We start from the raw sequence: 27655 nt of genomic DNA on the forward strand, positions 1-27655 counted from the left end.
CTTGCTCATTTGCTTACCTCCGCAACCAATCATGAGTTTCTTGGTAAAGCCAAAATACGAGATCGCAATGATAATGTAATATACAAAAGCCAGAGCGACAAATGTAAATATTAGAGATATTAAATTGATATTAAAAATATACAGGCCGAGTGCTGTGTACGTTTCGGCAATTATATTCCTGTGTGACAGAAAAAAGTGGTATTACTACAAACGATCTCCATATGCAGTCTGTGTTTAAAACAACTTCGAATACTCTTTCGCACGACCTTTGCAAACATTTTGTTAATTTATCAATATTAAAAAAAGAGTCGTAGAAAAGTTGTTAAACTCGATTCGCAAATCAAGTCAAGTCATTTATTTTCCAAAAATCAAGTTAAGTCGAGCTTTTTGGAAGAAATGACTCGAATCAAGTCGACTCGACTGTTATTAGAAACCAAGTTGTACAAAAAGAAAAAATATCATTTTTGTGAACAAGAACGTTAAGAGTTTTAATAAAATTTGCTTTATTTGTTGCATGGTTCGCTTTCGTAGACAAATAAATTCATTTTTAGTTACACTTTAATATGTTTGGACCAAAAATCAAGAAGTTCTTATTTCCTCAATGCTAAAATAAAATCGTAATAGACCGATTCGAGGTCGAGTCTTTTCAATGGTCGGTTGGAGTTAAACCTTTTATGTAACTTTCTTGAAAAAGAATTGAATCAAGTCTTTAAAAAAAACGGACTCTAGTCGTTGCGACTTTGATTTAAAGAAATGCGAACATCCTTGAACACAAAAGCGTGTTATCCTTAACACTTGCTTTATACATCCTTTATACTTACATTTACTTCGATGAAGAGCTCAAACCGACAGTCTTATTATGAAGCAAATATCTCTTTTATTCTTATATATCTCGCAAATCGGGAATACGTTTTTAGATTATCAAAATATTTTCAGACATTTCACTTTTCACAAAAAGTCTTTTGATATTGGGTTGAGTCTGTCTATACGGCAAACAAGTTGTCATCGAAACTTACACACGTCATCAAACGTGAGCTGCTACAACATACACCATGACGTAATTGATACTTATATGTAACTGGTAATTACTCTATTTATACGTAAAAGACCCCGGCATTGCCATGAACGTTTACGAAAATATTTTAAGCATAAGACGACATGCAAAGTCCAATTTGTCCTCAATATAAATTGTCAAAGAATTTTATTTTTTATTTATGCGTCAACATTTGCCTTTTCACGGCTTAAGTTTTTCCGACTTAAACTGCCTCTTATCTCTTAACGATGAGCTAAAACCAAAATAATCGGTGAAGAATAAATTAATTTTAAAACTATTTTTCAAAATATCTTTTTCTTTGTTTTGAACTCTTTTCGCATGACGCCCGGCAAGCTCAAACGATTTGTAACCCAATGGCTTGTGCCCAGTGTCTTTATAGAAGAGATTTCATCGTCGCGAAGTCCTTTGCGTATATAGCAGCTTAACTCACAGTTGTGAAAGACAACCACTTTGTTCCGCCAATGACGTCAAAAGTTTCTTTTCCTCAACCGCGTGTTTGAGTAATTTTCAAGTGAAGTGCAAAGATAACTCTTGAAAACTATATACACAAGCTTCCTCACGATAATAAATGAAGAGCTTTTGAACAAACTTCCTGAAGTGCAAAAAGCGCTGTAGTTTGATATTGCATAACGTTGTGGGTAACGACGCCTCTTAACGCCATCTTAATATCACGACACCCCAGTTACTTCTCACCTGAACTAAACTGTCAGTAACAAATTCGTTGACATATGTTGGCTGCTTCTGCTTCGACGTTTCAGATTTTGTTGCTAATGTTTTTGATGTCTTTACATTAACGTAAAATGGCTGATCATGGATTTCATGTGGGTTATAAGGGTAAGGTCTTCGTATGGTTTTACAGATATTTCAGTTACTTTGCTGTTGTTTAACTTTGTCGGCGATTAAGGAGTTGCAACTCAAGTTTCCTTTTCAAACTTAAATCATTTTATTGATTTACTTAAATGTATTTTTTGTTTTATGTCATAGTTACTTTACTATACAATAATATTTGGTTACGAGTGTTGTTTGCGTTTTTATTTTTATGCTGTATATGGTCATATCAATGTACCGTTTTCAGTCTAGGATCTAACACGAATTAACGAGATCTATTTTAAAGGGATTGTTATCGCCGCTCAAGCTTAAAATTTCAGACACATCAAAGTCACTTTTGCCAGTTTAAAAGTGAACATTCAGCAACTAATTCTATTATGTTACGTAATGTATCCAGCTAAATATAATGTAGACAACAGCGTTGATCTATGAATAAATGTAATTTCTTTAATTATTTTCAAGAAGAAAAATGTTGTGCTCATTGCGTTTGAAAGTAAAGACAGCAGCGAAAAGGGACAAATAAGGCAACTGGGGCACGGGCTCCAGAGCCTCACTTTTCAATTTGCTTAAAACTTGGCATGCGAAAAAGACAGACGTCCACTAACTCAAATTCCCATTAAAAATTAAAAGAAAAATAAATATTTTACAGAATCATGCAGTCATTATTGCAATTAAGTTACAACAAATCATTTACACTGCGAACTGTAATACTATTTTGAAATTTTTCAGCATAAATACAGTCGTAAACCTACATATAAACCAAAAACCATGAGATATGAAATATGTGGAGTACAGAGCCGTGCGTAAGTATACGCCTTTCTATATATTTCCATTAAAACGTATTTGAGAGGCTTTGGTAAAGAAACGTTTGAGAAATGTATACTGCCTTAGATATGTTTGACGCAATTGACTGTTGAAACCCTTCAAAGCGACTTAGTTATTGGTAGCCCAACTGTAAGTTATTACGTCACGAATTATATGCCTATCTATACTAACTGGTGTTTCATTCTTTTAAACTCTCTGAGGTATTACACGAATATGCTTATTGAGAATTTAATCAATTAAAAACTACAGCAAACCCGCTTTTATGCAAAAGTTCCCGTAATAACCTCAAACTAAAGCAACATTTTACTAAAATACGGTAAAACATTGAGGTTTTGTCGTAATTTTTAGATTGGTAGGTTACCTGATAAAAACTTAGTGACAGCATTTTTTGCAATTCGACTTTGTCAAGTTTTCAAGATATTTATCTAATTGTGAAAATAAAAAGCGCATAAAAAGGTGTTTGAAAGTTCTTTTTCCTTGAGCCTACATCCTTGCAAAAATGAGATAAATTCGTAAATCTTAAACGCATAGCCTAATTCATAAACGGCTAGTCGTCACCATTGTCAATTTACACTCTATACAGATTTTCATCACAACGTAATTATTCCAGTGCTAGTTAACATCAGAGAAAAAATCGAAAGGTCCAATGTTTCTTCATTGAAAACTAAACTTGTTAGCATTATTTTAATATGTTACTGTAAAAGTTTTATAAACTTTTGTTTTAAAAACGTTTTTGTAACATTTGACGTTAAAAACATGGTGTAAATAAAAAAAATTGATTAAAAATGGGTGCTAGCTCTTAATTTCATTTCTATTGACTCCACATAAATGTAAAATCATGCAGGTTATAGGTATATGCAGGTTGCTGCCAAATTTCCACCACTCAAATGTTAAAGCTTGTTTTCTTTACACACTGCAAAATGAAAGTTAATGAAAGTTTGAAAGAAAATAACAGGCCCCGTTAAAAATCGTAGGCCCGGGCTAATATTGGCCCGTCTCACACCTTTTCCACACTGGCTTGAGTGTATGGCCGGCAAAAAATGTAATAGATAATAATAGCAGTTAGTGTTTTCGATCCAGTAATCACATACACCAGACACATCCAGCAGGGTTCAGAACAGACTCCCGTAAGCAAACAAAGTTTTTGTTGTTCCGGATGGTGAGCGAAGGCAATCAAGGGAATGTGATGACAAAAAAGGAACAAAGACGCGAAAAAGCCTACGGCCCCCAAATATTAGGTTCATAAGGGCATTTAAAACAATTGGGTTCATGAGGGGTTGACTGTAGGGACATGGCCCTCCTCCTAAATAAACTATTAGACAGGTACAGGAGCATTCTTGCTCAATTTTGAAGAGAAAGTTGCAAAAAGGTATTACATATTTCTTCGTTAAATTTTAATTCACATACTTCACCAACATTTTGCCAAGCCCCACGTCAAGAAACATTGTTGTACAGTTTGCGTATCTTTGTCTCAGGTTTAAAGAGCTGTAATGACTTGCGTGAGTTTCGTTTCAAACTTTACTGGAAGGTGACTGGTGGGAAGGCGAGACATTGGCGTCCGTGACGATTGCATTTTTGTTAAAAGATTCATCGTTGCGGTAGAAAAAAAATCTTTGGGAAGGCTTTCTGGCCAACTTGCCAACGTTTTGTGGTAACCGTAATTAAAGCTTGTGCTGGCGTTGTTCCGGGCTGCAACGTTTGTGGGTAGAAGGTTGTTCCTGGGTGGCTTTTTTCACTGCGTTTGAAGACATTTGTCACTACCATTGCGAGGCGGCTTGTTCAGCAAGTGCTGTTGGTGATGTTGCGGAACAAACGTTTCTGCAGAAAGTTGACAGCCTCCGTGTTGCCGCAACGATGAAACAGACGATGCTGCTTGACACTGTAAAAATTGAAACAGTCGTGGCCGTTTTTCCACTTGTTCTTGCAAAATAAAAATCTGAGCTTGCATAGTTTGTAATATGTGTGCGCACTGGGCACTTGGATCGCAAGAAGAAATTAGAGTTTGGAAGATTTTTTTGCTTAAATTCATCAAAAAACTGCTGTGAACCTTTCCAGATTCGAGCCAGTGAAAGAAATCGATCTTGCTGTGTGAAAAATAAACAGAAATTAACCGGGTTTGGGGGTCACCAGTGTAAACTATCTGAGACTTGATACGGGTAAAGCCGCTTATGCACTTTCTATCACTTGTAGCCTACAGTATATATAGTTCATATATATAACTAGTTCTATATATAGCAACCTATGTTGGTACCACGGATGCGGTCAGTGTAATCTGTCGTTTCCAATGTGCGATCGAAGCGCATTCCAGTTATGTCATAAATACTGCAAATGAATATAAACATCTTAGAGTGTAAAAAAATAAGAGACAGGTTGCGGCGTACGCCACAAATTTAGGTTAACTTCTTTTTAACTTGCTCCTCACTTTAAGTGCAAACCGGGTATTGAATGAGACGGTATCAGTATACGGATAATTTTCAATTACCAAAAGCGCACTTATGCGATGAAAACAGGACAAGCAATCAACGCAAGTTTCGCTTCCCACTGCTGGCAAATCATCACATCAAAATTTTTAAAGCTTTTGAGTCATTCTGTAAACAAAGTCAGCATTTTTATTTCCGCCTTTCGTACGATGACGTCACAATGCATTGAGCTAGTCTAGTGCAAACACAAGTACACATCATATTAACGAACACTACAGTATAACTGAATAGGCTGGAAAAAAGATTTGAAAAAATGAGCGGTGGGGTAAGTTTTGCCAAAAACAATACAAGTTAATTCAGTTATAGTGCTTTTTGGCATGAGATAAATTTGTATTTGCACGTGCTTTCCTCAAAGTTTAGGGTTAAAAGAAAAAACCGAATCCTATTAAACGTGTAAAGCAAAATATACAACCTGAAGATATTTTTCTTAGTTGCACTACAACCATAGAAAAGACATTAAAGATACTAAAAAGCAAAATATTTTAAACAACTTTACAATGAGTAATATTCTCACGAAGGGTAACATTTTTTAATTTTTGTTTACTTTTGTGGAATAATGAAATTTTCCAAGTACAATGATAAAATAAAGCACGAAAAATAGCATATAATTTTGTGTCTCAAAACTCTGCTTATTCGTGAGATTGAAAGAAATGTAAAGTTACACAAAACGACATTTTAGTCAAATCAGCAGTTTCATTTCCACAGTTACACCTTCGCCACCGACGCAATTTGGCCGCTGTGGGAACTGGCTGCCACGCTGTGACTATGAAGGTTGCTGGTACCAGTCGACCCAGTTGCTTGACTGGAATACTTTCGTCCAGACACGGGCACCACGTGAATCGAGCACCGACATGCAACCATTTTCTCTTTCCAGTTTGCAGCGGATAAAACCACGGCAACCAAGTTGATGAGCAAGTTACAACTGAACACAATGTGGTTGATGTAAACGGTTGGGTTTTTGTAAAGAATGGCGAAAACCGAGTTTAAAATATCCGAAAGCACACACACAACTGCTGTTATGGCAGCCCGTTTCAGTATGGGCATCGTAGACTTTGGGTCAAAACCTCTCGCGAGCATTTTCTGTTGCTGAACGCGTAAAGGGTAAATGAAGGAATACAGAAGCATAACTTGAAAAGCAGTGGTGCACAAAACCAACACAGCCCACTTGATTTTATTGTTTTCTTTGTTTTGAACTGGTGAGCATCCCTTGGGCGTCGTCGCATAGGCAGGGGCGGTGAAAAACAAGACAAAGTTGCTGGTGATCGTAAGGGCAAGAAAGACAAGTGTGAGAAAGTTGATTACTCTTGGCACTCTGCTTATAATCTCCTTCAGAATAGAATTGGAGTAGAAAGCGGTGTATACTCGAAACCACAGCGCAAAATACACAGACGAAAGCGTTATGGCAAAAGAGACGATCTTAATTCGGTGATAAACGGCGCAGAACGGTTCGACTTGGGGCACGATTAACGGTATTTCGATGCCGACGTAAACAAGCACAGAAACCGCAGCCACAAGTATCATCAAGTTTACTACTGATTGTGCTCGATTCTTCTGTTCCCAACTGCGAGACCCTGAAATGTAAAGATATGATCAATATCTTTCTTAAACAAATCACTTCCGCAGCCTGCAACTATAAATGTATATGGTCGTACACTACCTCATTCCAGTATTGATAGACATAATCATCACATTGAATGTAAAACGTTAAGCAGCCTTAGCGTTATTGTTACGCAAAACGCAATAATCGTTGTGAGCAACTTACAAATAACGCACCATTGTAGTTAAGCATTAATGCATAATATTAAGCTGTGCTATGGATGCGGATTAACCATTTTATGCAACAGTTTTAGTGACGCGGTAATGTGTGTTACATTACAGTATTAGCTCATTAAATGTGCATAGATTGGTATCACAGTTAATTCGTATCTTAGCACGGTACTTGGTTGTACATTAATTCTTACAAGTAATTGTTCTGGCAAAAAATTGTAAACAACGTGATTGGTAGCAAGTTTAATCTACGTTAGGGCTAATGTTTATGGCCCAAGGTAAGGTATGGCGCAACGACTACCGGAAATATCTAAAGTTTACAACTTGCTCATTTGCTTACCTCCGCAACCGATCATGAGTTTCTTGGTAAAGCCAAAATACGAGATCGCAATGATGATATAACATACAAAAGCCAGAGCGACAAATGTAAATATTAGAGACGCCGTTTTCAGCTTATTTGAATCGAAGTCCTCTGCAGGATATGTAGTTGCATTCGAAAACGTCTGATTTCCAACTGTTTGTGTCGTAGCTTCCATTATGGATCTTTTCCAATTGTTATTAAAAACAAACAGGCCGAGTACCGTGTACTTTTCGGCAATTATTTTCCTGTGTGACAGAAAGAATCGATATTACTGCGAACAATCTTCTTATACACTATACAGTTTTAAAACAAGTCAAAAAATATACTTTTGGATAAAAATAATCTATTCTTCAAACTTTGCCTTCTTCAATTTGTTCAGTATTAAGCGCTTAGCAACCATCTCTGAATTCAAACTATTTGGCATATAACACAGGCTTATCGTATATCCTTTAAATTTATACCCAAATTTACTTCGATGAAGAGTTCAATTCAAGAATCTCATTATGAAGCAAATATCTCTGTTACTCCTATATATCTCGCAAATCGAGAATACGTTTATAGATTATATCAAACTATCTTCAGACATTTTAATTTTCAGACAAAGTATTTTGATATTGGATTGAAATCTGTCTATACGGCAAACAAGTTGTCATCGAAACTTACACACGTCATCAAACGTGAGCCGCGACATGAACTCTGATGTAGTTGATCTCCACATAACTGCAAATTATTCTATTTATATTCTAACAACTCTACAACGCCTTGCAAATTCCAGAAAATATTTTAATAATAAGACGATATACGAAAGATACAAAACTTTTCTCAATATAACTTGGCAAGTATTTGGATTATTCTTTATACGCGTTGGACATATATCTTTCCACGCTTAATCCTAACACTTTCACATACGAAGAAAACCGGGCACAGTAGGCTAAGCTTGAGTTCATTATACGTCACTATGTTTTTGTTCTAAGCCTCAACTCATTTGCTTCGTGCCATTCATTGGGCGCTGCGTATATAACGGTAGCGGATTGTGTTCAAAACTGTTTGGAAAAAAAGAACTGTGCCGCTCTTGCGTCAGTACTTCCCACATCGAAAACTTATGACGACATTCAAGGAAATTGATTGCACCTTCAGATAAAACTGGCTTCCCTTTGTTTTGTAATTGCCTGAAAAGCTAAAGTGAAACCGGGAAGTATATTCATTAGATGAAATGGACAATAAAGTGAAAACAACACTTTTCCTGCATTCCTCCAATAGTGATTACGTGCCTTAACTGTAGTTTCCTTTATTGGCAACAGAAAGCTGATATAGCTTGTTTTGGTTGCTGCATAACACCGACGTTAAACATTGGTTAAACTACTAGGTTAACAGAGAACAATTCATTTTTTCATAGAAAATTTTGGTCATAAAGCGTTCGATATTCTATTCAGCGTACAAATTTATGTAAGAGAAACTCAAACATTGTATATGAAAAGATGAGTGGAATGGATTTTGACATAATTCGATCTTTGTCTAGATTGATTATATAGTTTGAAAATGGACTTAAACTGCCTTCCATCTCTAAACTGTCAACTAAAACCGAAATAGTATGTAAAGCACTAATAAATTTGAAAACAGTTTCAAAATATATTTTTCTTCGTTATGAACGTTTCTTACATGACGTCAGGCACGTCCAAAGGATTTGTGACGCAACACTGTGCGCTCACTGGCTTTGAAGAGGCCCGATCATCACGAAGTCCTTCGCATAACAACAACTTAAATCATAGTTTTCTAAATCAGTCACTTTGTTCCGCAAATGACGTCAAACATTTATTTTTCTCATACGTGGCTAAGTAGTTTTCAAGTTAATTGCAATCTTCTAAACAATACACATTGAACGAAAGCTTTCGAAACCGAAGTTTAAGAAGCAGTCTATTGTTGTATTGCATGTTGTGTGGTAAGCATAGCTTATTTCCTCGTCATATATGCGACGTCATGACTCATAAGCATAAATAGGATAATAGAATAATAAGTTTTAAAAAAAAATTTAGTTGCCATTATATTAGCGATAAAATTGTTCACTCAGAGGAATTTTCCAGTTAAGTTTTGATCTGATTAGGAAGGAATCAACTACTAACTTACACCGAAACCAAATCTATCTCACAACTTCAATTAACTTAAGATAAAACCCGACTTAATTCGTTTTACTTTCTTTTGACACCACAACTATAAAACTGTCTGCTTGCAATAATTACCGCATGTTAAACTCGGAACCGGGAGTGTCAAACCAGAATCTCCGGCTTAGAAACTGACCGTGATTTCGTTCCCAGCTAAGGTAAGACAAATTATGGTGTTGATTATCTAATGCAACATCAAGTGTATCACGACCAATTCATAAAATTATCAGACACCCATTTGAATAATTTAAAGGTTTTCCCAAAAAACATTTGTTTTTAAAAAAGTTGTCAGCAATTAAGTGCATCTGAACGGAGATTATTAACTAACCCTCATCATGATGACATACTGGGTTTCTTGCTGCTCTTAGTATATCCTAAGGTTACTATACACACGGTAAAACACAGATTTCTCCAGATTTCTGCTGAAACACTCAGAACGTCATATACAATATATGTATGATAAGGAGTAAAAGAAATACGTAAATGGCTTTATATTACAAAGTGACTATTTCACCGTAAAAAGGTCACGCAACCTGTTGTTAACGATAGGCGGTTAGGTTGGAAGAATGGGTATGCAAAAAGTTGATTTTAGCTATTTAAGGTTTTACTGGAGATATATTTTAATTAAAAGATATTTAAGATTAGGTTTAGGTTACTATGTTATAGCATTTAAGTTAGGTTAACAAAAAAATATAAAAAATAGCTTCGACGCCCTTTTTGTTCCGGTAAAATAGTAGTAGTCTTTAAGTTTATAGTATTGTAACTGAACTACCAATAAACCCCAAAAAATAAACAAGTCAAGAATTTACAGGGGATTTCCCTGAGAAGAGACTGGTGGCAACAGATAAAAAAAGACAAGACACACCAAAATTACTGTCAAGCTCTAAACGACATTCATATTATAGAAAAGAGCGACTTTTAGCAAAAGTTGTTTGGCAGCTGGACCTAATTAACCAATCATGCCTTGGCAGTCAACATGTTAACAATAAAGAAACAACGGCAAGCGTCAAGCAACGATTTTGGGCAAAGATACGTTTTTTTGTTTAAGGTCGATTTGTTTCATTAAAACAGTAATTTATTTGAGCATATTTTTTGGCGTTTAAAATCCTCTTTTGTTGACTAAAGCTGCCTACATATTTTGTCGAACGTTGTTTTAAAAATACATACATACCATAATTGGTGCAAAATCAATCAAATGTCAAGCATGTCAGATTAACCTATCAATAAATATGATTTTTGCAGCAATCGTTGCTTTCATTGCAGCCACGTGGTATTTAAAATCAACTACCTTTCTTCCTACATTGTCTTTAGCTGTGTGCTCTTTCATGCAACTTATGCTTAAACCAGGAATACGCGCAAATGGGACAGAGCGAATGTGGGGCGAAAACAGAAATAGGAATTGGAAATGCGTCACCAGCAAATGACTCACTGTGGGTCCTGAGATCATTGCGCATAGTGATGGGAAGGATGGAGTGAAAAATATGCCCGCGGAAGTTTATATGGAATAAGCTGATATGAAACGCGTTGGCTGCTTTACGGTGACTCGTAACAGTGACAACACATAACAGTAACTCGTGTTAAAGGAATAATTCTTAACCTGGGATTAATTTATCCTTGAGTCTTCAAGTAAATTTTACTTTTGCAAAGATTGAATTAACTAACTTGAAACTCGCAAATAACCTTAATAAGAGAGTACGGTGTATGAAATAAGGCCATAAAGATATTTTCCAGACGCATAACTTAATTTTATAAAATATTTTGCAAAATTTAAAAAGATTTTATATAGCTCATAATTTTTACATGATGCAAAATGCTTATAAATGTTAGTTGCGAAGCTGCGTCTGGAAAATGTCTCTATAGCCTCATATCATATATTACTACTCTTACAAATAACCTTTCCAAAATTAGAAATGAGTTGAAAGCTTGTTATTATTCATGCCGTTAAATGACACAATAACAAGATTAGTTTTTATTCATAGACTTGCATTGTTTTATCGAAATGCAAAATATCTCTTAAACAATCTTGAAACAATTAGAATAAATGTAAATTTTGTTCGAAAGGTGATAAATTTACTGACGCCGGCCTGGGAGTAAATAAGATGAAAAAGAATTCGCAGCATAATTGTAAAAGCAGACAACTTTTCTAGACGATAACTGCTAACTTTAGAAGCAAACTTTGATGCTACAACTTTTAACCCAAAGACGGATGCTATCATTTGTATTAACTTGCGAAACTATCTAACTATCTGTCATTATTTTGTGAATTCTCCTTAACAGTTTACGCTTTTATTAGTAAAAAAAACTTTATCTGTAGAATTGCTAAACCATTTCAAAAATACATAGATGTAATTTGAAAATGGTATACATTATACTGTATAGTTACAGTAATTACAGAAGCATTAAATTTACCTTTTGAACTGTACTAGTTCTATATTCCTTCTTGCAAAGCACGTTGCTATAACATGTACAACCTACTCATTTATAGATGGTAATTCAGCAAGCATAAGCTTCATAAAACATCCACATAACAGGATGTGTAGCAGGACGGATCTCATGAATACATCTGTTTGTTTGTTTGCGCGTTTGCATTGTACTTTAGATATAATAATAATCGACACTGGTTGCATAGTGACAAGATTTCATAGTATGTTCCAATTTTAAAATAAATCAAATGTATTGTTTAAATCGGGTGGAGCAACGGTCGATCACACGAGAACATGCCAGAATATACCTAATGCAATAAGTTCCGAAACTGTGTGAACTTAAAAATACCAATGCTCGTGAACAAATTATTCATTGATAAGTTCCGTACAAAATAACTCGTTGCTATATGATGCTGTTTTGACGTTGGCTTCAAGTCAACTTTTGCATGTTATTAATTCTGGTCAATCGAATAATTTTCAACAATGATATACTTTGGTTGTTAATTGTCTGGACTCTAAACTAGTGGTATGTTAGACAGGGTAGCAGGTATAATAAACCTAGGTAACCACAAGTACATGTCAGAAACATGCGGCACAATAATTAATTAATAACTAAATTACTCCTTTGAAGTCTTTTGTAACTTCGAAAGTAAATTTACTTTTTTTAATTTACTCAAAAATTAACAAATTTTAATACGTGTTTCGTAAGGCTTCAATAAAAGCCACTGCTTTTCGACCATAAAGGTTTGTTTCAAATTTGTTTGATTTTACATCTTTCGTTTTCTAAAAAGATATGGAAGAGTGTACATCTCTAAAATTGTGCTTCTGAGATCAACAGAATAACTACAGAAATTGTGAAAGTTGTTAACCTACAAACAATTTCCTGACGGGCAATTTCTGATTTTTTCGCATGACAAATATTACTATATTAACGATTTTTAAATGTTTTTCAAGTTTTTCATGAACTTTATTTGGCTTCAAACAAATTAATTCAAATGTTATTGGAACTTCTTTCAATTTTTAAAAATTTATTTTAGGCATGTTAAATTTGTTCCAACTTTTGTAAATTGTTTCTCCCAATTAACGCAATCCTTCAAACACTACTGCTAAAATGTTGCTAAAAATCTATTACATACGTAATGTAATACAATTGCATGTACATATGGAATAATGAGCCATCTAAAAAGTATTGCATTTCTGAAAAACAGCGGCAAGAGATTGTTCTAAAACCAATGAGTAGTTTTAGAACACATGCTTTTGTTTTTACTTTAACTTAAATAGGTCATAAAAACTTTCATCCATTTAATTCATATAATCTATAATTATAATTACAAAAAACAGATGTTCGAACATTCAGTATATATAAAATTATCAAATTTTCACACGGAATTAAATCGTATCTAATATGGACAAAAATTTCTGTATAATTGCTGCGTATCAATTGAATGACTTAAATACATTAGCAAAGGTTTCAGCAGAATGGTATAAGCAACCGCAACGAAATGAGTAATTATTTTGTACACGACGCAGATTTTCGACGGGTGAAAAAGCATTTTGCTTACTTTTTGTCAATCAACTCAGGGTATAAATTGAAATGTCACAAAGTTTCGTCAGTGCAAGGATCTGCTGGAGAAATATTCGTGAAAGTCATGGCAAAGGTAGTGTGTAATGCACGACGGTTTATGGTGACAATTTTCATCGTCATCGTGATAAGTAAGTCAAACACTTTAAAAACTTTTATCAATATGAGCATCTTGTTGCGAAAAAATTTGGTAGAATGTTGTCGTAAGTGTATAAGCATACACGTCTTTAGCGTTTACCGGGAGTTATAATTGTTTTGTAATATACCGATTTTGACGGAAGACTATTATCACAGGCTTAGATACCGTGAAAGCTACTGAGTTGATGATGGCTTTAAGAAGAGGAGCGTGGTCTAAATGGTCGGAGTGGGGCCCTTGCTCGACATCGTGCGGCGAGGGAGTAGAGTACAAGTAAGTGCAGGCATAAGGCTTAATTTTTGATATTAATCATTTCGACAAAATTTGTACGTTGTATGCGTGATGGTTTGTACTGAAAATTTCTAGTTACTTCTCTTACTTTGATGAACCTCTAGAACAAGAAACTGCACCCAAGGAATGCCTGGGATAGGCAGGTGCAGCGGACTTTCCTGGGAAGTGCGTAGTTGTGACTTTGGAAGCTGTGGTAAGTCTGCAAAATCATGAGCATGGATTCAAGTACCAATGAAGACTTTAAAGATGTAACGCATTATGTTTATAGAATATCTCATTCTTAAAAGTTTATTACTCTTAAAGCCTAGACAGAGGGTGGTTATTATTTGCAGGTACCACGAAAATATCATCAGCTATTGTTAATGCGAAAATGGTGAACATCTTGCTCGAAGGTAGTGGTACTGCAAACACTACGGATTTCGATTTTCTTACAAATACCACAAACTCGATTTCTAGCCAATATGTTGACTGTTACAAAAAGAACAACGCCTTTGCTTACCGAGGGATGGCTTCTTATACGCAGTCGGGATATTCCTGTCAAAACTGGCTATCACAGACTCCTCATAGTCATACTTTGTGAGCTATACTTTATGTTCTTTGATTTCTTTTGCATTTTCAGTCATTAATGGTACTGCCTGTTGCTTGATTATATAGTTAATAGTGTTGCTGAAACATATTGAGCACAGATAGGATGCTCACGATTATAGTCAAAGTTTTAGATTCGCAGATAACTTTGTAATCACTCAAAGCCTTAAAGTTAAGCTCTTTGTTTAACCTCGATATCGTTGTATTTGTAGCAATCCAACGTATTATCCGTATGGAGGCCTCGGTGACCACAGTTTCTGTAGAAGTCCAGATAATGACACTCGTCCCTGGTGCTTTGTACAATCTCAATTTGTAGTGTGGGAGTTTTGTGAAGTTCCAGTTTGTCACGGTAGGTGCTTGTGACTTGCAACAAGCTTGTTTAAATTTTCTTTGAAAAGTTTTTGTAAAGAATGAACACCAGAACCAAAACAATATACACTGTTCAAGGAGTTCTGTACTCCAACAGGTTTGCGTATTTGCATTATGTTAAAATACTTAACTGCAAACACACAACACACAACAAACCCCTTAATTTGATTTTGATAAATAAATGAATGATTACAGAGCATATAAACAAAATACGAAACCAAAATTATAAAGTTATGTATTGGACACCTTGTATTATAATTTTATATTCGAAGTAAAAACTATTTAACAAAAATCGTTTTTGTGTTAAACCAACTGGACGATTAAAATCGTTCCAGAAACAACGCGTCCCACCGATTGCTTTGATGAACGAGATCCATCGAGTTATCGTGGGTTTGTGGACAAAACCGAAGATGGAACACCGTGCCTAATATGGGATTTATACAACACTTATTCTCATATATAGTAAGCACTTTCAGGTTTTAAAGAGCACACCATTTGCTGCTTATCAAAACTGTTTTATTCGAGTAAAGTAACTTACTTAAATATTGCTCAAGTAAAGGGTTTTAGTACTCAGATGGCTTGAGAATCTTTTTAAAAATTCTGTAAACTCACTGAATCAATTTATGTGTTTTTGCTGTAATCTATATAAGCTTTAAGGGGTCGATACTTGCTAAAGATTGTAATTCAACGGGGTTTTGTTCATTAAATCATCACATGCTCTTCTATGCTGTGATAAACGTAACCGTTTTAATACTTGCTGAAGGTTGCAAGCAGCAAAACTTATTAAACCATTTTCTGCCAATACGTTATACAACAGCTCTTCGTCAAGATTCCCTGGCAAGGGACTGGGAAATCACAATTATTGCAGGAACCCTGATGGTGACGTCAGACCTTGGTGCTTTACCACTAACCCGGACTTTGACTGGGCTTACTGTGACGTGGATAAATGTTCAGGTAAATCGCGTAGATGCGATAAATCGCCATCAAGACGAGGTTGAATATTTATCAAATTCATTTTGAAACAATTATTGGTTAAAAGTTTATTAATAGATATCAAAGCAAAATTAAAATGTTATTGACAATACTTTTTTAAAATCGAAAGATATCACTCCTCAACCATCAACGCTTGATTGTGGAAAAGCAAAATCACCCATTGCGCTTGATGAAACTTATCGAATTCTCGGAAGTAAGTTGATTGATGTGCAAAAAGCTTGTTACTTAAAGCTTTTATGAATGTAGTCATTTATAAGAACGATTATAATAAAGCACTTGTTTGAAGTAAATCTGCTGTTTCTCTGCAGGTATCGAGAGCTATCCGGGAAGCCTTCCGTGGCAAGTCGCACTTTATTACTCTGGCAACCACGTTCTATTTTGTGGCGCTTCGATTATCAGCAACCGGTGGATTATTACCGCTGCCCATTGCATTTCAAAGTGAGTAAAATGTACGTGAGTGTATACAAGCACAAGCACACTCTTCGTTTGCAAAATCAACGTTGCTCTCGTTTAAGCTATTGTTGATAGCTTTTAAAGTGTTTCGCGAGGCTTTTTTCATACTTCACTGGGTACTTTTTATAGTCCTGGTAATCCATCGTCTTACTACGGTTACGTTGGAAAGCATCAAAAATACCAGAGAGAAGACACAGAAAAACGACTGGATTTTTCCTACATTATTCAGCACCTAGATTATAATGAAGACAGTACACAGAATGATATCACTTTAATAATGGTAATTGTCATTCCTTTGCTATATTTAAAATACATTTGAGCTGAGAGGTATGTATAATCATCTACGCAGATGATGTTTCACGTTTTTTTGAGTAAGCTCTTTGATAAAAAATTTTCTTCTCAGTTAATTTTCGTTAAACATAATTTTATTAATATACTGATAATGTTATGATTTGCTTTATATATTTTATTTGTTTTTACCCTTTTTTGTATTTAAGTTTACTGAACTACTGGAATTTACTGACCACATACAACCTGTGTGTATTCCCAACAAACCGTCTCCTAACAACAGAATGACGATTATTTCCGGTTGGGGAACTTCCCAAGGTGAGGAAAATATCCTGACCTGAAGTTAATGTAAATTTAGTCAAACACGTGAGACCAGTTTCTTGAAAAAAGATTCTTGATAAATTTGATCAGGAACCGGTTCAACCAATGTGCTTCGTCAAGCGTCTGTACCAATCATAACACGACTGAGCTGCTCTTCCAAGCTCTCCGGTATCCTGGCTGGCATGATATGCGCTGGTTTTGAAGACGGTGGAAAGGACGCTTGTCAGGTAAAAAGTAATTTGAAAAATCAAATCATAATGATTTTGTTAATTTTTACAACTTTTTTACATTTTTCAGCTTACTGATTTTTCAAATTTAATTTATTAAACAGGGCGACGGCGGAGGGCCGCTAGTGGGCGTAATCGACGAAGGACGATACGAATTGGTTGGAATAGTTTCCTGGGGAATTGGATGCGCACGACCTATGCTACCTGGCGTATACACAGATGTAAATAATTCTTCATAAAATAAATGTTTGAACATAAGCAATAAACGTTTATATTTGGCAGCATATACTTATATCAGAATAGGTAATCCTTCCAAATGTAACACTCTTTAAATCATTTTGTGAACACGTAATTTAAGCAATTGAGTATTTTGTTTTTCTAGGTGTACTATTACAAAAATTGGATTAAAGACATAATCAGCGTTTTTAGTTCTATTTCTAACTGAACATCATATGTATTTGCACTGATGCGTTCATTTTCGTAATGCAGCGGTTTTTAACCGGTAGGTAATTTCCCACCAGTAAAAATTTGCAAGTTCAGGTAGGAAATAATTAACCTATCTACTTTTTGTATACAAAAATAAATCATACCCACAAAGGAAGTTTTGTCGTAAATGATATATATTAGGCTATACGCTAGGACTTAGCCTGCTGTTTAATACGCATTCTGCAGTTTTAAGTCACTGCCTAAAAATCCCTATGAGGTGTGGCCAACTTAAATTTGAATTGATGTTAAGAAAATTTAAGAGTTATATATTACTAAACTGCGTATATTTGCATTTTTGGTACGCATCAGAATTGTAATGATTTGATTATAACAAATCTGCTAAATTGAAGTGTTTGGTTGGTTACATTCAATTGTGTGTGGAAAAGAGGTTTTCTGAAGCTCTGGTCAAAACCTGTTAAAAATAAAAGAAATGAAATTTGGGTTTGGTGCCATAAATGGGACAAAAGATGAAAAAGGTTAAGGACCGCAGGCGTGATGTCTGTATGTTGTGCTCTTTCGCATAAATGCATTTGAAACCTATAATTGGTGCTTTCTTGCAATAAAACATCCATTGCTTGCAAATGTTTGATTAAAAGTTTTTGTTGTATACAAATGTTAAGGTATTAAGAACAATATTAGATTTATGCCAAGCAAACAAGAACAGCTTTACATTTTCTGAACGATTTTATAATATAATAAAGATGGAGAGAAAAAATTTGAAAACACAGACAGTAAAAACAAACACTAGGCCTATATATAGCTTAAAAATTTTGAACATAAATATTGCAACTTTATTACACAGCTCGTAAGCATTTAATATCATCATTTGGCGGCTGAAGCTAAAGCGAAAGATATAAGTGTAGATAAGTTGACTAAACTACACAAAATACAACTACACAAGTCGAAGAAGTAAATTGTGCTCGCCAATATGAATATGGCAAAGTTCTCGCCGATATCACACAAAATTTATTGTTCAGTTTTCTATACACTTTTGCTACAATAGCGCCATTTTAAGCCGTAAGATGCATTTTGTCGTGATAATATCAAATCGCATCCAACGATAAAAACTGGAACTAACTCACCAACTCACCAACTCACCAACTCACCAACTCACCAACTCACCAACTCACCAACTCACCAACTCACCAACTCACCAACTCACCAACTCACCAACTCACCACCATGTTTAACGATAAATTACGCAACTCGACATGCAGTATAAAAGTTATCAAACTTAGTCGTCCCTGGTCAAGAGCTCGCTGTTTCCACCAATCAAAAATAAAGCTCTCGATCGGCTTTGAGCGCTTAGGGTAAAAAAAGTTTAAAACTGACACATCTCGTAATGTGTACAAAGTCCATGCAAAACTGGGTGAGATCGTTGTCGTCGTGTGAGCCAGATTTATTCAGCTACCCAGACTACATTTTCAGGCACGTGTTGAGCAGTAACTGCATCGTGCTGTCGTCATCCAAAACACGCAGGCCATGCATTCTGCTTTGAATGTGTGTAATAGAATAAAATGGTCTCTGCAGTTTGCTTCCCCGCGCAACACTCACGTTGGCCGAAGTTTGCCGCTCCTCAATTGTACAGAGTTGATCACAGGCGCCCTAACCCGGTTCACAAGCGAATAAGCCGTAACCAAGCTAGCCTGGGCAGCAAAGCTCTATGAGGGTGTACTGGGAGATGTCGTCGATGATGAATTTGCGACGTCTGGCGTGGCTTTCCTGCCAGTGCGCGTTCCATACGTGGTCCGCCAAAACAAATCGCACTGAAGCCTGAGTTCTCGGCAGGTTCTAGCAACTGCAGTACCGTAAGTACCTGAGAATGTCTAAATTTTAGTCGTCGGCTTTGTTCATTTGCAAAGACACAAAGATTTGAGTGGAGAAGAGAGAATGGCTCTGTCTGTGTGTACTACGACATATGACAGGTGCGTAATGGTGTAAACTTGAGCAAAAGCTTCTGTACGAAAACTAGCAGCCCCAGTACACCAGCCTGAGCCAATCAGTCTTCTTATCAAGGCTGCCCGGGACGTAAGTTTCTTGAGTAGTAACTCGAGGTGTCGAAAAGCCTGACCAATCTGTCCAAGGCTACTCCAAGGTATTTCGGATCTTGAAAGAAAGGCACAGGCTCATGTTGACTTTAAGCTCACGTTATCTTGCTTACTTGCTGTTTAGGTGGAAGCTGGTAGGCTGCCGAGTTCGATTTGGCTTTGCAGCTATAACTCCATTTCTGTAAGTAAGCCGATAAGTCATGTACTGGCAAAGGGTGTTTTCCACTGTTCTCTGATTCCTTGCCGAGAACACGATCGTTAAGTCGTTCGCGTATATATAAATATTAAGACGATATCGTGTCTGTTAGGTCATGGGCATAGATGTTAAAATAGAGGAATGCCAAAACCAATCCTTGTGCCTAATCGAACGCCATTCTTGAATCATCGTTGCCTGCATCGCTGGCTGTGGCCGGTGGTGATGGTAAAGCTCCGTTTATAGACAAGCTACATAACCTGTGGTAATCTATGGGAGAAGACCGAAGACCGAAGACCTTGCAGATAAAGCCGGAGTTACATGCTGCTAAGTCTGTCAGTACAGCGCCGTCCTTTTCCTTAACCTCTAAGCTGTTCGTGATGTCATAGGTCATATGAGTGACCTACGACCTGCTGTACGGTTGACTTTTACTTCGGAACCCCGCCTGTTCCCGGGAGAAGAGGGTCTTAATTGTGGGTGCTATGGAGCGTAAAATCGAGCGTTTGAAAATTTTAAAGGAGACACACAAGTAGATATAAAACCATAAATGTTTTGGTTTTCTTGTGACTTTTGAAGCTTTGGGCCTTCTGCAAATTCTGAAAATTTGTGATAGCGCAAGCAATAAAAAAAAGACTATGCAGCCAGCCAATGGCCGGACCAGCATTGAGTATAGGTTTCGAGAAGATGCTCTCTGGGCATAGAGCCTCATCTGGATTTGTTTGATGGAAGACAGCGCGAACTCATCTGGGGAAAATCGCCTGAGATGTTTTCACCGTCGAGTGTTTTTACCCTTGACAGGTCAGACACATGTCAGAGAAGAAGCACAGATGAATCGAGTGAGCTGATGACCCAAATCTCATACTCGGAAATCCAACACGGCGAGTAAATAGAGCGGTAGCCGCGTGGGATACCATTTCTTGGCGCAAGTAGTAAGACGTTTAAAAAATATTGGTAAGCTTTATCCGAGTTTGTAGAAATACGTGATAAAAGACCTGATGCGGACCCGTTGGAAATAAAGCTAAAGCATTTTCAGTCGACCTTTCTGAAGTTCCTTCGCTGGGGTGCTTGAAACCGATGCCGTGAGTTCGCAAGCAGTGGTTCAGCAAGGGTCGATGTTAGAACCGGTTAAACTTCTCAAGCACATATCAATCTTGTAGTTAGTTGTCAGCATCATTTTCCTTCTTAATGCCAAACCAGGGTTTATTGCTGTTCTCGAGCGTCCAGAGAAAAATGTTACTTTATCCTTTGGGTTGAAGAGAAAGTTCAGGTTGTTGTTGGTTGCCCTGGAAGCCAGGCAGTCTCCGTCGCTTTTAGCGTTGTTATATCCCCAGTCAGCGTGGTGGCAGTAGAAAAAGAGCGGCGAGAAAGGTGACATTCGGAAAAGTAGAGCTTGTACGTTAATGATGTCATAATCGTTTACACTTATCTACACCTATACAATGAGCGAACCATTTTAAATTTTCATGAACAAATGGAGAAATTCAACGACAACGGCAACTTCTCTTTTTTATATTGTAGTAGACCTATGCTGGACCCAGCTAGCGAGAATTTGGAAATAGCTAGCCTGTCTCAAAAAGTTCATTTGAAATTTAGGACCAGGATGGCAAGGGCCCAATGTATTTGGGTAAAACGTTAAATGACGGTGAACTTGCTCTAAGTCATGCCTTTAACGTTCAGGTGGTGTGTTGTGGACCTTAGGTATATTTTGTTGTTGGTCTTGTTTTGCTAAAACAACTGTTTCCGTGCCGTTTATGCTGAATGTTTTGGGAGGGGGGTCTTGAGATAAGCGCCAAGTGATTTACGGTAAGAGATAAAAATCAACCACTCACATGATTAGAAAACAACTTCGATGATAAATAATTCACAAACCTATACCCAGGGTTGCCATCGGTCTCAACTCAAAAATAAGGACGACTAGGAAACGAAAGACGAATACCACCTTAAACAGTGCACAACAGGAGAAAGCAACCAATGTTCCTAGAAAAAAACAAAAAAAAAACAAAAAAAAAACAAGACACTATCTGCATGTTCTTAATTTTGGTATCTCTTTGGTACAACATGGTATACTAAAGGTGTGAAAATGCCCAAAATACGAACCTTTGCCCTAAAAATGAGACGAAATTAAGGACGCAAGTGAAAATAAGGAAATTTCTTAGAAAGAAAGGACAATCATACTTTCTATGACATGGACCTTTAAAATAAGGACAAATCTTAGAAATAAAGACGGTATGGCAACCCTGCCTATACCCATTATATACACCATAAAGATATGCTATGAGTGTACTTGTGCGAGAGTGTACGACAGAAACATTTATTTGTTATGGAAAACATTCGAAACGTCAATACTGCCTCTCGGTGAAAAACGCAAGAAAGGCTTTAATAATATTGTAGTATCTCACGACAACTGCTAAACAATAAAAATAAACAGAAAAAATTCAACTACAAATAATATCGTCTTACAGATGACTTTCGTTTGCAGTTTACAATTAAACACAGTAATGTTTCATTAAAAATCTTACATGGTCATAATGTCGTTATTAATCTATATACCAATGCCATTGCAGACAAAATGTTGTGCTTGTAGACGGAATGACAAGTTGTTTAAAAGGTGCCACCAGAAAGAAAATATTGCTTTCTAAAATACTGCTCCAGGGAAACGCTTTCAAACGCGTTCAATTGTTGTTATATGCGTGACTTTATCGTTACATTAATGAAATGAACCATATAAATGTTTGTTTATCTAAATCATTTCATCGTAACTTTAGACAGATATTCGCATCTCGAGTACATATGAAGGTAGCTATAGTCTTCTCGCAAATCTGAAGACTTTTTATGAACAAAATCTGTGTTTATAATTGTGCGTTTACCTAACCAAATTAAAAAATTTGATTGATTACACTTTGCAAAGTAGTATAAGTAGCCATAACAAAAAGAGTAATTATTTGAAACCCGAGACAGATTTTCAACAACAGACAAAGCATTGTGTTCACTTTCTTTTTGTTAACCCACTCATTATATATAAAATAAAATGTCAGAAAATTTTGGTAGAGCAGTCTAATAAAAGAAGACAATTCGCCGGATAAATTTGACAATAACCATGACAGGCCTAGCGCGGAATACGAGAGTGCGGTTTATGATAACGCTTTTCATCATCATCATAATAAGTAAGTTAAACAAAGGTAAAGAGCTTTACCAATAGAAACATATCATAATAAAAGAGGTTCAAAAAAATGTTGATATGATATAGCAAGGTATGGTATCATAAACTTTATTCTCGGACTGAAGAAAGTCTTTGCACGACTTAATCGCGGCTGTGAATCTTCATCGCTTGAGGAACGGCTACCGAGTTAGCCTCCGCGCAAGTTTTAGTGACACGCACATTTTGTGATTAGATTTTAAATTTTTTGTATTGCCCGAATTCGAAGCTGTTTAGCAGCACCACAAAACCGGAGTAAGCACTGTTCATTTCTGTGCCTTGTTTGCATCACAAAAGTAGCGCGTTTATAGATACAGGATACGATCTGCATTATTACGAGCAAAGCGCTCGAATCGCCCCGCTACAGAGCCGACAAATCATGCTGTTGTGAGTGTGTACCCACGCGTGTCTATCGGATGTTTCAGTTAGAATGTAAAATTTAAAAAAAATAAAAAATGTATCGCAGGTTTGGACCTCACGAAGGCTACAAGCATGATGATGGCTTTAATGGGAGGATCGTGGACAGGATGGTCGGACTGGGCCCCTTGCTCGAAATCGTGCGGCGAAGGAGTAGAATACAAGTATGTGGAAACATATTTTGGTCGTAGTTATTTCTACATACTGATTGTACTTGGTGCTTCGTGCTTTGAGGTTCTGACTACTTTCTTGGTTTAACGTACTTCTAGATACAGAAACTGTACCGAAGGAACACCTGGGATAGGCAAATGCAGTGGACTCACCTGGGAAGTGCGTAGTTGTGACGTTGGAAGCTGTGGTAAGTCTACAAATCTATGAGCACGGATACATTAACATTAAAAACGTTTGAAGCTTAAGGTATGATGTTTATATAAAATAATTTATACTTAAAATTGTGCTTAAAGCCCAGACATGGTGTAATAGTTATTTGCAGATACCACGACAATACCACCACCACACAATAATGCAGAAACCAGTGGCTTCCCAATAGAAGGTAGTGGCACTACAAACGCTACTGATGCCGAATATCCAGCAAATACCACAAACTCGGTTGCGAGCGAATATGTCGAATGTTACAAAAAGAACAACGCAAATCTTTATATGGGGTTCATTTCCTATACCCAATCGGGATACGACTGTCAAAACTGGTTGTTACAGCAGCCTCACATTCATATTTTGTAAGTTTTCTTTATCATAAAAACGGCATTTAAGTTCTTTTTTTGTGTAACGAAATATTATCTTGGCTTTGGGATGCTTAGAGAAAAAACAATGACTTAATCACAGCGTTCTGCTCATTGTGTCAATAACTTGCATTTTAGTTGGTCGTTTGTTGTTTTGTTTTGCGTTGTCTGTCGCCAATCTTCTATAAGTTTTAACTTTGTTTGATTCATACAAATCACTCTTATTTCAGTCATTAATTACATGGGGTGTTGCTTGATTGTCCCTTACACTGTGGCTTAACCTACTACAAAAATCCGGTATAGCTACTTACACCCATAACTAACACTTTAGATTCTCGGAGAACATTATAACTTTTAGTCAAGTTGTGTCCGTTGTTTAATCTTGATATCATTCTATTTGTAGCAATCCATTGTATTATCCGTATGGAGGCCTGGGTGACCACAATTTCTGTAGAAGTCCAGATAATGACACTCGTCCCTGGTGCTTTGTACAATCTACATTAGCAGTGTGGGAGTATTGCCAGGTGCCAGTTTGCCACGGTAGGTGCTTGTGACTTGCAACAAGCTTGTTCAAGTTTTTTATGTTGTTTTATCTTGAGCAAAGTTCTAAGGTTCTGTTATCTCGATTAAGCTACTATGCTGTAACTATCATTTTAAAGTGAACGTTTTGTTTTACATGAAGCCATTACCACCACAACTACCCCTACCACAACGATGATGACGACCACAACTATTTCAGAAACAACGGGTCCCACCGATTGCTTTGATGAACGAGATCCGTCCAATTATCGTGGATTTGTGGACAAAACCGAAGATGGCATACCGTGCCAAATATGGAATTCACAAAATCCGCATTCTCATATATAGTAATAACTTTCGGGATTTTAGTGTTAAAACCTGTTTTTGAGAAAAATAATCTAGCATACTTACCGTAGACCGCTGACTGACTATGCTGATTACAACAGTAAATGCACTCTTCAGAGAGTGCATATTTTAGTACCAGAATATACTCGAGTACTTTCGTCAGTGCTCAGGGCCATCAGGAGTGATGTTCATTAAGTCATTCTATGTTTTTTCTACTGCGATAAGTTAAATGGTTTAATATTCTTGTTTCCAAGTATTTTGATGATTTGACATACTTGCGGTCGAAATGCAAGTATAAAATTGTTTGTACAAATAACTTTGTTTTTTATGACTATAACCATAGTTTTTAAACTTTTTCTCAACCATGTCTTATGTAACAGCACTTCGTCAAGATTCCCTGGCAAGGGACTGGGATATCACAATTATTGCAGGAACCCGGATGGCGACGTCAGACCTTGGTGCTTTACCACTAACCCTGATATCAACTGGAGCTTCTGTCATGTGGATATATGCTCGGGTAAATCCCTCCGATTCGCTAAACAATCATCAGGACGCGTTTCTTTTTATCTTAATGTTAATTTCAAGAAATTTTGGTTGGATAGTTATTAAAGAGTTGAAGTTAAGTTAAACCGTTATTGATAATACTTTTTTAAAATCGAAAGATATCACTCCTCAACCATCAACGCTTGATTGTGGAAAAACAAAATCACCCATTGTGCTTGACGAAACTTATCGAATTGTCGGAGGTGAGTCATTTGATTTGGGCCTACTGTGTGCAACAAGTTTGTTACTTGCAGCTTGCTTGAATCTCACAAACTATTTTGTTGGAATGAGTACTAACGTAGAACCAATTGTGAGAAGACAGCATAAGTGTGCTGATGTTTTCTCTGCAGGTATCGAGAGCTATCCGGGAAGCCTTCCGTGGCAAGTCGCACTCCATTACTCTGGCAACAACGTTCTATTTTGTGGCGCTTCGATTATCAGCAACCGGTGGATTATTACCGCTGCCCATTGCATTTCAAAGTGAGTGAAGTGAAATAGTGTGTACGAGTGAATGCACGGGCGTAGGCTACATTTTACATTTGGGATACTACTGTTGATTTTATTTAATAACTACGCGATTTTAAAGTTTATTATCTCTTTTCGTGTTTTATTACACATTTGTAGTCCTGGTAATCCATCCTCTTACTACGGTTATGTCGGAAAACATCAAAAATACCAGAGAGAAGACTCGGAAAAACGATTGGAGTTTTCTAGAATTTTTAAGCATCTGGATTATAACTCAGCCAGTATAGAAAATGATATCACTTTAATGAAGGTAACTTTAGTAATTGATTGAAAAATGTTGACTCAAATTTTTATTTTAAATTGACCAAAATTAAGTCTTTAGATACGTTTTGTTTGAAATATACTTTTTCACTCATTAATTGTCGTTAAATTTTATTTTCTATTTTGTTTATTTTTACAATTTTGTTTATTTTTATTCAAGTTTACTGAAACACTAGAATTCACCGATTTCATACAACCTGTGTGTATTCCCAACAAACCGACTCCTAACAACAAAATGACGATTGTTTCCGGTTGGGGAACTTCCCAAGGTGAATACTGTTCCGACCGGTGTAAATTGCTGAAGTTTGCTTGGAATTAAAACGTGCAGATCGTTGAACTAGTTTATTAAAATTAGAGTTTTAATTAGACTTTTATTGTTGATCAGGAACCGGTTCAACCAATGTGCTTCGTCAAGCGTCTGTACCAATCATAACACGACTGAGTTGCTCTTCCAAGCTCTCCGGTATCCTGGCTGGCATGATATGCGCTGGTTTTGAAGACGGTGGAAAGGACGCTTGTCAGGTAAAAAGTAATTTGAAAAATCAAATCATAAGGATTTGTTTAGTTTTTGCAACTTGTTTACATTTTTCAGCTTACTTATTTTTCAAATTTAATTTATTAAACAGGGCGACAGTGGAGGGCCGCTAGTGGGCGTAAACGACGAAGGACGATACGAATTGGTTGGAATAGTTTCCTGGGGAATTGGATGCGCGCGACCTATGCTACCCGGCGTATACACAGATGTAAATATTTCTTCATAAAATGCTTGTTTGAACATAAGCATTAAACATATTTATTTGACAGCATATCTAAAAGCATAGGTAATGCATCAAGTAATTAAATTTCTACAAAATATTTTCTGAACAAGTAATTTAAACAATCAAGTACTTAAACTTTGTTTTTTTAGGTATACTATTACAAAGATTGGATCAAAAAGATTGTCAATGATTTTTAAAATTCTGTTTCAGTTTAACTTGATTTTCATTTGAACCGTTGCGTGTATATTCCCGCAACGTGTGTTTTTTCTCTTTACCTTAAAAGTACGTTGACTGTTTAATTAGTGGTTTCATACAATAAAGCAGTTCACAAGATTAATAAGTTTTTGCTTCATACCAATGTTAGAAGCAACGTTAGTCTTCAGAGTCAAACGTAGGTTGATGTTAAACAAACAAAATGCCATATTATATGTCATGCTCTGGTTTGCGCATGAGGTGAGTTACTTACGTTACGTCACCACGAA

At 36.3% G+C, this 27655-nt stretch overlaps 3 protein-coding genes across 3 annotated transcripts; 2 read left to right on the top strand and 1 right to left on the bottom strand.

Annotated features, from left to right (window-relative positions):
- Nucleotides 1-5293: 5293 nt before the first annotated feature.
- Nucleotides 5294-8269, bottom strand: LOC143471149 (uncharacterized). The gene is made up of 2 exons (XM_076969526.1): nucleotides 7295-8269; nucleotides 5294-6758 (listed from the first exon to the last, which is right to left on the bottom strand). The coding sequence occupies exons 1-2, from the start codon at nucleotides 7488-7490 to the stop codon at nucleotides 5893-5895; spliced, it is 1062 nt and encodes a 353-aa protein (XP_076825641.1). The 5' UTR covers nucleotides 7491-8269; the 3' UTR covers nucleotides 5294-5892.
- Nucleotides 8270-13372: 5103 nt separating this feature from the next.
- LOC143470599 (plasminogen-like) lies at nucleotides 13373-18202 on the top strand. The gene is made up of 14 exons (XM_076968838.1): nucleotides 13373-13610; nucleotides 13774-13888; nucleotides 14011-14099; nucleotides 14239-14482; nucleotides 14704-14840; nucleotides 15196-15322; nucleotides 15678-15814; nucleotides 15963-16046; nucleotides 16162-16291; nucleotides 16436-16586; nucleotides 16804-16912; nucleotides 17006-17142; nucleotides 17247-17363; nucleotides 17525-18202. Exons 1-14 carry the CDS (start codon nucleotides 13400-13402, stop codon nucleotides 17585-17587), a joined length of 1851 nt encoding a protein of 616 aa, XP_076824953.1. The 5' UTR covers nucleotides 13373-13399; the 3' UTR covers nucleotides 17588-18202.
- A 4628-nt stretch (nucleotides 18203-22830) lies between these two features.
- Nucleotides 22831-27513, top strand: LOC143470600 (plasminogen-like). The gene is made up of 14 exons (XM_076968839.1): nucleotides 22831-23033; nucleotides 23532-23646; nucleotides 23752-23840; nucleotides 23976-24219; nucleotides 24626-24762; nucleotides 24905-25088; nucleotides 25467-25603; nucleotides 25749-25832; nucleotides 25980-26109; nucleotides 26254-26404; nucleotides 26576-26684; nucleotides 26801-26937; nucleotides 27042-27158; nucleotides 27323-27513. Exons 1-14 carry the CDS (start codon nucleotides 22967-22969, stop codon nucleotides 27368-27370), a joined length of 1749 nt encoding a protein of 582 aa, XP_076824954.1. The 5' UTR covers nucleotides 22831-22966; the 3' UTR covers nucleotides 27371-27513.
- Nucleotides 27514-27655: the final 142 nt, after the last annotated feature.

The sequence above is a fragment of the Clavelina lepadiformis genome, chromosome 9 (assembly GCF_947623445.1).
Source record: "Clavelina lepadiformis chromosome 9, kaClaLepa1.1, whole genome shotgun sequence".
NCBI classification, from domain to species: domain Eukaryota; kingdom Metazoa; phylum Chordata; class Ascidiacea; order Aplousobranchia; family Clavelinidae; genus Clavelina; species Clavelina lepadiformis.